The 10,851-nt window shown below is 40.3% G+C and overlaps 1 protein-coding gene across 1 annotated transcript in view; it reads left to right on the forward strand.

Annotated features, from left to right (window-relative positions):
* The window catches only part of bmp1a (bone morphogenetic protein 1a), a 38,802-nt gene extending 28,265 nt beyond the window's left edge, over nucleotides 1-10,537 (forward strand). The window contains exons 10-20 of the mRNA XM_077522946.1: nucleotides 159-275; nucleotides 629-774; nucleotides 866-1,061; nucleotides 2,475-2,600; nucleotides 3,867-4,027; nucleotides 4,168-4,348; nucleotides 5,246-5,371; nucleotides 5,469-5,596; nucleotides 6,716-6,929; nucleotides 7,015-7,265; nucleotides 9,394-10,537. Coding sequence (XP_077379072.1) covers nucleotides 159-275; nucleotides 629-774; nucleotides 866-1,061; nucleotides 2,475-2,600; nucleotides 3,867-4,027; nucleotides 4,168-4,348; nucleotides 5,246-5,371; nucleotides 5,469-5,596; nucleotides 6,716-6,929; nucleotides 7,015-7,265; nucleotides 9,394-9,528 — 1,781 coding nt within the window. The 3' untranslated portion in view covers nucleotides 9,529-10,537. The remainder of the gene's footprint in view (nucleotides 1-158; nucleotides 276-628; nucleotides 775-865; nucleotides 1,062-2,474; nucleotides 2,601-3,866; nucleotides 4,028-4,167; nucleotides 4,349-5,245; nucleotides 5,372-5,468; nucleotides 5,597-6,715; nucleotides 6,930-7,014; nucleotides 7,266-9,393) is intronic.
* The last annotated feature ends 314 nt before the right edge of the window (nucleotides 10,538-10,851 follow it).

A 10,851-nucleotide genomic window follows, 5' to 3' on the forward strand; every position in this document is an offset into this window, starting at 1 on the left:
AATCATTAATCAGAATGCCGTGTTTAAACGAGTGGAGCTGCATAGAACATATTATTGGAAAGAAAATTTTGGGATTGATGTTTTAACTTAGTAATGTGATTCTGACCAAATTGTATGAAACTTAAAATCCTGTTTTCCCCCCACACTTTGTGATCCAGGTCGATTTTGTGGCGACAAACTGCCCGAGCCAATCATCTCCACCGACAGCCGTCTGTGGATCGAGTTCCGCAGCAGCAGCAACTGGGTGGGGAAAGGTTTCTCTGCCGTTTATGAGGGTAAGCCCGTTCTCGACCCCTCGCCGCCTTAGCGTCGGCGATGTCGCTCAGCTGAGTGAACTCACACATCCGCCTCCAAGCTGCAGTAATATCCTCCTTTTTTGGCAGCCGTACTGCTGATGTGTCAGCCACTTTATGCTGCATTAATCAGATTTTGGCCAGCCCTCAGAATCGACTCTATTGTTTCCAGGCCGTGCAGAAGCTTGTGTGCGTGTGTGTGTGTGTATGTGTGCGTGAGGCATTTCAACTAATCCACATTGCGAAAATCCGATCCACGTGCACACGTTTTATTTTCTTAAGACATCATTTTGCTATTAAGCGTGTTTTGATTCTTTTCTTGCTGTCACGTGCAGCCATCTGTGGTGGGGAGGTGAAGAAGGACAGTGGCCAGATCCAGTCCCCCAACTACCCAGATGACTACAGGCCTAACAAAGGATGCGTATGGAAGGTTACCGTAGCTCAGGGCTACCACGTAGGCCTCACCTTCCAGTCCTTTGAAGTAAGGCCCCACCCCGGCAAACCTTCATGCATGCTTTCTCCAAAATTTGGTCCACTCCCCCCGGCCCAAAAACAAACCTTGTGTTACGCAGATCGAGAGACATGACAGTTGCGCATACGACTACCTGGAGGTGCGTGACGGAAACTCGGAGAACAGCCCCCTGCTGGGCCGCTTCTGTGGCTATGACAAACCAGATGACATCAAAACCAGCTCCAACCAGCTGTGGATGAAATTTGTTTCAGATGGCTCCGTCAACAAGGCCGGATTTGCAGCCAACTTCTTCAAAGGTCAGAGTTGAAAGGTTGTGAACACTGGAGGGAGTTTTAGTATGTGTGTCTAAGAAGTAATGTGTTTGGCATTATCACTCGAAATCACAGTGGAACCGTAAAGGTCAAACTCATTTTTCCATTGGAATTATTGCAAGTTGGAGGTTGCTGTCGTGAAAACTTTATTTACTGTCCAAGCAATATTTTAAGACAGCCATGTCAGGCACGTGTTTTACATTAGAAAAATCTAACCGCACGCCACCAGAGTCCTGAAATAATCGTGTGGTGACAGTGGTGGTCGTGAAAGAGCATTTAATTGTTCTGACAGTCACCATATGTCTCTGGCACAGTTAAATAATCATTTTTAAATCAAGGAAGTGAAATTAGTTGATTTAACCTTATGATCTCTCACGAAACATTGTGCCACAACGCAGTCGTTGGAAATGCTAGCTATCTCGTGCTAGCAGCTAATTAGGGATGTTAACAGAGTTTTATTTCAGTTTGAGTTTTTTTTAGTTAGTTTCATATAGTTTTTAATGCGAGTTTGTTAGTTTGATCGGTTTGTATTTTTAGCTTCCAGGCAACATATGAAAAGAACTCCCAGATGACTGTTTGATCTTCCGTCTTCTGGCCCAAAACTGTGCTATAATACAAAAACAAATATATTTAAAATCAACCCCAAATTAATTAACAAAGGACATTTTTTTTATATTTTAATTTTGTAAACTAAAATGTCAAAAATGTCACTTCAGTTTTTATTTTAAAAGACTCGATTTTATTTATTTTATTTCATCAATGCTGGCATTCATAATATCTTTCAATGTAACTTCTCGTTATTTGATTCATTTTCGTTCACCTTGGTTCAAAGCAAGCTTCATAATACTGCCGCTCAAGTGAATTGAGAAAGATGGAACAATTGTGGTACTGTAATGCCCTCATATGTGGGCAAGGTGAGCCGCAGTCCCTGATGGACTTTTTATTGAACGGGACAAACACACAAATAGAAAATCAGAACACTCACGAGAAACTGCTGTAGGTCACAACTCACGACGACGCTCACACAAATACAAACAGACTCCAGTTCTTGGCTTCACTCACTAGGCCACGCCTCTTAAAGGTACACATCCAACACTCAAATACTATTACACATATAGTAATTGCAGTGCACTTTATGGTACCAGTTAATGTTTTGTTTTTGGGGGAGGGCTGAAGTGAATTACCGTAATAGAATTTTGATTCATTTCAAGTAGGGAAAATCATACTCAAGGTCTCATTGCACGTATGACTTTTGGGGCGTTGGAGTTTGGAGGTCGCACTACTGCTCCGATTGCGCCACTTACTTGTGTGAACCTCCTTGTTTGGAGGATGTCTGCTACGGCCCCATGGAAGCAGGGGGCCCCGCTAAAAGGGTCCTAACATATCTTTGTGTTTCAGAGATGGATGAGTGCTCCAAGCCGGACAACGGTCGCTGTGAGCAACGCTGTGTCAACACGCTGGGCAGCTACAAGTGTGCCTGTGACCCAGGCTACGAGCTGGCTGCTGACAAGCGCAGCTGTGAGGGTATGTTGGATGATGTTTTCTTAGGACGGAACAATTTCATTTTCGCCTTTGCAACGCTGCCAAACCCACGCCTCACGCTGGAGTGCACACTCAACATGACAGAAATATACGTACGTGTTTTGGACCAAGTTTAAATTTTCAGCAGATTCAGAGCTTGATTTTTGTTGTTAACTCAGAAAAGTGGGATATTGCAGCAGATGCGGTATGTGCGCTTTCACACAGACAACGTACATTACTTTCAAGAAAGCAAAAGAAACATTTCCAAAATGATTATCCTTAAAGATGGCAATCAAAAATGCACATCTTAAAATAATATTGCACCTCTATCTATCACTTTCCATAATAAGAGGTATTAATATGCTGAAAAGGTTTTAGGATGGATTTACACAGCAGCTCCAAGTGGCTCATTCCATTTAATGCCTATATCTGATTTCTTTTGACTATTTACATTCCAAGTGTTGTGTTTCCAATATGTCTGTAGTGTGATGACATTGATGGTTTTGATCACATCGAACTGTGGTGTATAATACAAACTGTGCATTTACGCTGTATTGCCAAATCTCAGTACGTGTATGATTCCAAGCCTTGATTCTAGTACTGTTTCTTACACTCTAGTTAAAGTTTTCCGTAATGCATTTCACAATTGTGTGATTTGAGAGCAGAAAAACTAAATCCAGCCTTATGAAATATGTTCAAAGATTTATATCACAAGGCAGAAAAATGTTGGACTGTCTTTGACATCCTTTCCATGTTTGTGCTGTTTGCACTGAAAAGCAGGAATTTTTACAGGCATTGTGAGGGGCTAATAAAAAGATCAGCTTTATTCAAACATAAAAACACTTACATAGTACTAAAATGAATAATAATAATAAATGGTAAATCAGTGTTCTTGCTTCCTGTATATAATTATATAAACTGAATTTGTGTTGTATATGGTTGTAAAAACATGATATGGTGCTCACTGCTATCATTATCGTTATTATAAGTTGGGTATAAATTGTTTAAGTGTTATCTCACAATCAAACTTAACAAAATAGCGACGTATCTCTTTTCCATGTTTACCTACTAAACATTCATCTTAACTAAGAATAGCCAAGTTTGGGCGTAGCAGCTGTTGTTGTAGCAGAATGCTACATTACATAATTCACCCTGAGCATTCCTCAAACCACCCTCGGCAGGCCAGATAGTCATTGGTGGAATGCGCAGTGGATATTTTGCCTCTTCACAGCATATCAAACTCCTCCCATTTTCATCTCTGGTGTGCAGCTGCCTGCGGAGGCTTCATCACCAAGCTGAACGGCTCCATCACCAGCCCCGGCTGGCCCCGGGAATACCCGCCCAACAAGAACTGCATCTGGCAGCTGGTCGCCCCCACGCAGTACCGCATCACTCTGCTCTTTGACGTCTTCGAGACTGAGGGCAATGACGTGAGCACTCGGGTTCTTATGTATCGGCGCTGGGTGGGTTTGTTCTGTTTTCCTTTTGCTACGGCACGCCGTCTTCGCTGTCAATCCTTTCCCGTATGTCACGTGGCAGCGACTTCATCTCGCTTCGTGTCCATGCTCAGGTTTGCAAGTACGACTACGTGGAGGTGCGCAGCGGACTCTCGGCAGATTCCAGGCTGCACGGGAAGTTCTGCGGCGCCGAAAAACCCGAAGCCATCACCTCTCAGTACAACAACATGCGCATCGAGTTCAAGTCCGACAACACCGTGTCCAAAAAGGGATTTAAAGCACAGTTCTTCTCAGGTGAGCTCATCTAGCTTCATTTTTTTTTTTTTTTTTTTTTTTTTTTTTTTTTTTTTTGCACTCACATGATTGTTTTTTGCATAACATCAAAAATAAGTAAGTGCATAATCACTAAGCAAAAGCAAAAACAAACTGTTTGTCAACCACATGTATAGGCCTGGGGGCCTGTTCTAAAAATAGCTCACCAATGATGAGATGTTGTGATTTCCTAGGAATACTGTAGAAACGATCATTTAAAAATATAAACACTTAAAAAGACTTATGGAAATAAAGTGCTGCATGTTGATATTTCTGTTTCCTATTATAAATAAGAACAATAGTAGAATTAAATGTATTTTGAGCAAATGTGCGATTTCAGAATTATGTACCTAACTGGTAGCTCTTTACATAAATCAGTACACAAGAGATTCAGTTTTTATTATCTACAACAGACTTACTAACTTTTAAAATTAAATATCAACATCAACAGCTTGAATCTTTTCTTTTTAGGAAAGTACAACATCAATCTTGTCTTTATTTTTTAAGAAAACAAGGATGTTGACAAACGTAACGGTATAAATTGTTGCATTGGCTTGTTGTTATTATTTTTTATCCAAAACTTTTGGCTAGCTATGACGTCCATGAGCCAGAAGCTGAGCTGCACTGTGTTTGTTTGCGGCGAAGTCATAAGGCTAGAGCATGAGGCAGTTACACTTCTTGTCTTTTATTACACTGATATATTCTGTGTGGGAACCTTAATAATCATCCCATTTTATTCCATAATAATTGCACCTAGATTTTGGATCTCATTTTTATGGCTAGTAGAAAAATGTGGGCACGCTTTTCCATTGAAAGCCAAATTTGAGTTTGACACCTGCGATGGAAATGGCCGTCACTGTCGTGATTGTGCGTCCTCAGACAAAGACGAGTGCTCCAAGGAGAACGGCGGCTGTCAGCACGAATGCGTCAACACCTTCGGAAGCTACAGCTGCCAGTGCAGGAGCGGCTTTGTGCTGCACGAGAACAAGCATGACTGCAAAGAGGGTAATGACGAAAACAAAACAAAAAATGATTTAGTGCACAGACCCTCATACGCTTACTTATGTTTGTACGTAACCATTTTGTTTTGTCGTCATCGCAGCTGGCTGCGATCACACAGTGACCAGTGTGAGCGGTACCATCACCAGTCCCAACTGGCCGGATAAATACCCCAGCAAGAAGGCGTGCACCTGGGCGCTTACCACTACGCCCGGCCATCGTATCAAAATAGTATGTTACACATTGCTTTTCACAGCTCTGAGGTTGGGGGTTCGATTCTGGGCTTCTGACTGTGTGGCGTTTGCATGTTCTTCTTGTGCTGCCACCTTCCACTAACATCTCCAAAACATACTTCATAGAGAAAGGGGAAGTCATCTCAAAAAAATTCTTTACAATGATTTATCTGTTCCCCCACTAGTCGAAACACGGCATTGTGCTAAACATTGTATTTGTGGAATATGAGTTAAGCAGCAAAATCCACCTGTTTTTACCCATCTCGAGGGGGCGGCCATTTTACCACTTACTGTCAGCGGAAATGGCATCACAGTTGTAAGCTGTGATTGGTTGTTAACTGAGACCTGGACAACTGTGATGTCATATTCAGTTGACAGCAAGTGGCAAAATGGCCGCCCCTTGCGATGGGTAAAAACAGGTGGATTTTGCTGGGTAATTCATTTCTCACAAATGCAATATGTTATATTTAAACTAGATGGGCTACATATTGTAAAGAAAACTTTTAATTGACTTCCCATTTAGGTGAAGACTAAATTGTCCATAGATGTGAATGTGAGTGTGGATTGTTGTTGTTTGTTTGTTTGTTTTTTTGTCTGTGTGTTCCTTTGATTGGCCAGGACATATCACGTTGCTAAAGGCATTCACATATACAGTGGTGCCTTGAAATCGAGCTTAATTCATTTTGTAACAAACACTCTAAAATGTTCTCCCAAAAAACAATGTAGTCGCTGTGATATTGGACATAATAAAAACATGGAGTAATAACATAATTAAATAGAATTTAAAGAATGAAACAGTTTGTGCATTATGATTTAATGCAGAAATTGAAATCATCTGGTGTGCCCACCCTGGCTACAAGGAGCAGGCAGTATAATACTGTCATACAGGTACCAACAATGAAGAATACTGCTTCTTCTACTACTACTACTACTTCATTAAGTGACTCAGTAAGATATTGTAATATCAAGGCACCAGTGTATTATTGCCTTTTATAAAGGCAGCATTTTGAATACAGCTTTTGTAATGCAAATGTACCTAATAAAGTGGCCTGTTACTGTATCATAAGATTGAAGCACTTGATGTGTACGTAACGTGAACATTCTTCCTCCCTGGCAGGCTTTCAATGAGATCGACATGGAGGCTCATCTGGAGTGCGCTTACGACCACATCGAAATCTACGACGGGAAAGACGGCAAAGCTCAAACTCTCGGTCGCTTCTGCGGCACAAAGAAGCCGCAGCCCATCACGTCCAGCAGCAACAAACTCTTCATCCGCTTTTTCTCCGACAACTCTGTGCAGAAGAAAGGTTTTGAGGCAACCCACAGCGCAGGTGAAAATCGCCTTTTTCTATATAGTAAAAATTAAAGTTCTCTACTTGACAGTTATTTATTCCAACTTGACTTTTCTCTGCACAGAGTGCGGCGGTCGCCTGAAGGCTGAGGTCAAGACCAAGGACCTGTTCTCCCACGCCCAGTTCGGGGACAACAACTACCCCGGAGCCTCCGACTGCCAGTGGGTGATCTCGGCCGAGAAAGGCTACGGCGTGGAGCTCATCTTCCAGACCTTCGAGATCGAGGAGGAGGCGGACTGCGGCTACGACTACATGGAGCTCTTTGACGGCGCTGACACCAAGTCGCCGCGGCTGGGACGCTACTGTGGCTCCGGGGTAAGGAGATACGAGACATGCAAAGTCTCCAAACCACTATTCAAATGCCAGGTTGAAGGAATTAAAAAAATGAGAGCAGGATAAATCATTTTTTTTTAAAAATCCACCACAACTCAATTGAAAAGATTTTTTTTTAATTTTATTTTTGGTTTTTTATTATTTAATTATTTAGTCTATTTTTTTTATAGATTTAATTTTTTTATATAATTTTTAAAAATTATTTAGTCTAATTTTTTTTATATTTACTGTATATAAACTTTCCAATAGGTGCTTCTTTAACACACAAGCAGCAACACAAAAAAAAAATTATCTGCTTTACGTAAACAACTCATTGGCCCTTCGATGGCTCTTCTTCTATTACACTGCATGTCTTTCAGTAGAACTCAATACTGCCCGGCCTGTTGTGGCGGAATGTGGTACTACACTGAAAGTGCGTAAATCTAAATTCAGGTGAATCACGATTCCTTTTCAATGTAGGGAAACAAACCTATTCCAAGTATTATCCAATTGCTCCTCTGAGTTTGGGAGTGTTGCACGTGACTCTTATCAGTATGATGTAATCGTCCGGTGCGGAATGAGAAGGCAGCTTGGACAAGCTGATGTCATTTACAATGTGAGGTAATATTGCGCTGAAGGAGCGATTTAAAAACTCAGCAGCACCCGAGGGGATCGAGAAATGCATCAATGGAGTTTCCTTTTATAAAACGGGGTAAAAAAAAAAATGACATACTTGTGTGCCAAGTATGATGATAACTCATTATAGTGTGAGGAGTCGGGAGCAGCGGGGTTGGTTATTCATCTCTGTCCTATTGCATATGAACATCAGCTTGGATTCATTGCACTTGTCCTCATTAGGTTGGCCGATCCCAGGTGGCTTTGGTCGATCCACCCCTGACTGGCTGCCAGCCAATGGGAGAGCTTCTTTTTCCCCTGAAGAAATTAATACAAAACATGTGGCAATTACAACTCTGATTATTTGGAATAATGGCAATTAGAACCCTGGAGAGGCGCGGATTAGCTTTAGCATGTAGTTAGTGTGTTGCTATTCCCAGAAAAAGATGGATGAAGACTTGGTGCTATTATTTTTATAAGATTAGTTAATGACTTACATGACTCTTTTACTTTTTTAGATTCCTTCATCAGCCTTCAGAGACAAACAAGTGCAACATTGCGTGGGAATAATTATGGGAAAAATAATAAACAACGACTATTTGGCTTGATGTCGAAATCATGACAAATAAAAACAATTATTCATTTCAGTACTTTATTTATTTATTTATTTATTTATTTATTTATTTATTTTAAACTACCAAATGTCAGCATTAAATATAACTTTAAAGAGCAGAAAAAAAAACAATGTTTTTTTTTCCTGCCAACTATCAGAATCAGCACACGGTTAATAATATATTTTATTTTTATTTTTTTTTTAGTTAATTTTTGTTTCCTTTTATTTATTTATTTATTTATTTATTTAGGTTTATTTGTTTATAGAGCATATATATATTTTTTTTTAAGTTTTTATTGTGTTTTTCAGTATGGTTTCTTTTTTATTACTTTTATTATTACTTCGTTTTTGTTGGGGTTTTTTTTTTACACATGGAGTATTTGTCGAGGGGAAAAAACAGAACTAAAACTAAGTACAATATAATAGAAGTACATTTTTAATTCACAAATGGTGTTCCTTCTTCTGTACAGCCATACAATAATGCCAAAATAAATACCTGAAAAAAAGGAACGCTAATGTATGAAAAAATTAAAACAAAGGACATTTTTGATATAATTAAAGATTATTTTTTTTAAAGTTTATTTTAAACATAAAATGTACTGTTAGTGCAGCACGCTCCGTTTTTATTTTGGGGGGGGATTTTAGTTTAATTTGGTAATTTTCATTTAAGATATTGTTAATATTACATATTTCTCAGTTTTTGCATGTTTCCAGCAATTATCTTCAAATATGTACAAGTGTATTTAAGAAATAAAAATTCAGAATTCACTTTTCAGACTGAGAAGCTATTTTACACTTTTTAATAACTTAATAATGAATTTATTTTTTTTAAATTAATTGTGATAACATTAGGATTGTTTTGTTATTAATATCATTTTTTGTTTGTTTGTCTGTGTCCCACAGCCCCCCGAGGAGATCTACTCGGCTGGCGACTCCATCGTGATCAAGTTCCGCTCGGACGACACCATCAACAAGAAAGGCTTCCACGTGCGCTACACCAGCACCAAGTTCCAGGACACGCTGCACTCGCGCAAGTGACGAGTGGGGGCCGCAAGGGGCCGCGCGGGGCAGAGGGCCACCCGGAGGGGCCCCAAAGGGAGGCTCCCGCCTACCGCTCGGAAACCTTCGGCCACCACCGCCAACCAGACGCGCCAGAGCAGCCGCAAGAGCGCCACCAAGCGCACCTCAGCTCCCAGGGGCTCCGCCTCCCCCCGCAGACTGTGAGGAGTTCAAGCCATTCTGCTTCTTTTTTGACCTTTTGACGCTTAGGATTGGGCTTTGGTGGACAGCGGCGGGGGACAGGGGGGCGGGGGGGGTTTATTGACCTGACCCCCCTCCTCCCATTCTGGTTCATTCTGTTGTTTTTTTGTTTTTTTTGTTGTTTTTTTTGTTACTGTCTTTTTTTTGTTGTTGTTGTCTTTTTAAAGGTGCCTCCTAACATGGCACAACAAGGAAACCAGTGCATTCTCAGGACCAGTAGGAAATGGCGGACATCTTGTCACGCCGTACCAGACCACCCTCATCATCATCGTCATCATCACGAAGGAACTGGCCATGTTGTGGGAGAGGAACAAGTGTCATCATGTGTAACGGGCGACGCGACGGCCGCACTCACTGTTTGCATTAACAGAAGGAACATAAGGAAGCAGTTTTTCTTATTAAAGGACTAATCAATGAAATGTGGTCCATGGTCTTCTGGTTGGTCATTATTGTACCTCCATGATGTGTAAAGTGTGTATGTGTATTGCGTGTGCGCGCGTGTGTGATCTTTCTAAGGGAACGTGCTTTTTGTTTTGTTTTGTTTTTCCAGCTCAAACCAGTTAGCACTTTACAGTGAATTGTTCCAAAATCATTGAGCGTCTATGAAATGAATTTTTGTGAAATGCGATGCCAGTTCACTTATTTTTAAATGCATTTTATCCCTCTTATTCAACATTGTTTTTTGTTTATTTTTTTTTTCTTTCCCAGTTGCTCCATTTTAGTTCCTCAGGCATACTTGAACATTGTGTGTGCCCTGTGACGTGGGGTAATAAAGAGATGACTTATGTGTGCGTCTTTTTACACTTTTAGAAAAAAGAAAAATGCTTTTTTTATTGCTCTTATGAAGCATTTCTCATGAACCAAATGGGCCTGCTTATTTATTGTAGTTGTGATGTGTATTGTCAACACATACAGTAGCCTTCTCATTTCCATTGGTCGTTGAATTATATACTATTGTTCAAGCAAATCTCCTGCGTTTAATTTTTATTACAAAAACTACACAAATTAACGGGTGTGAGCCAATCACAATATGCTATTATAGTATAGAAAAAAATACAACATACTGTACATAATTATTACATAAATTCACAAATTTTCACT

Source organism: Festucalex cinctus, chromosome 5, assembly GCF_051991245.1.
Source record: "Festucalex cinctus isolate MCC-2025b chromosome 5, RoL_Fcin_1.0, whole genome shotgun sequence".
Classification (NCBI taxonomy): Eukaryota; Metazoa; Chordata; class Actinopteri; order Syngnathiformes; family Syngnathidae; genus Festucalex; species Festucalex cinctus.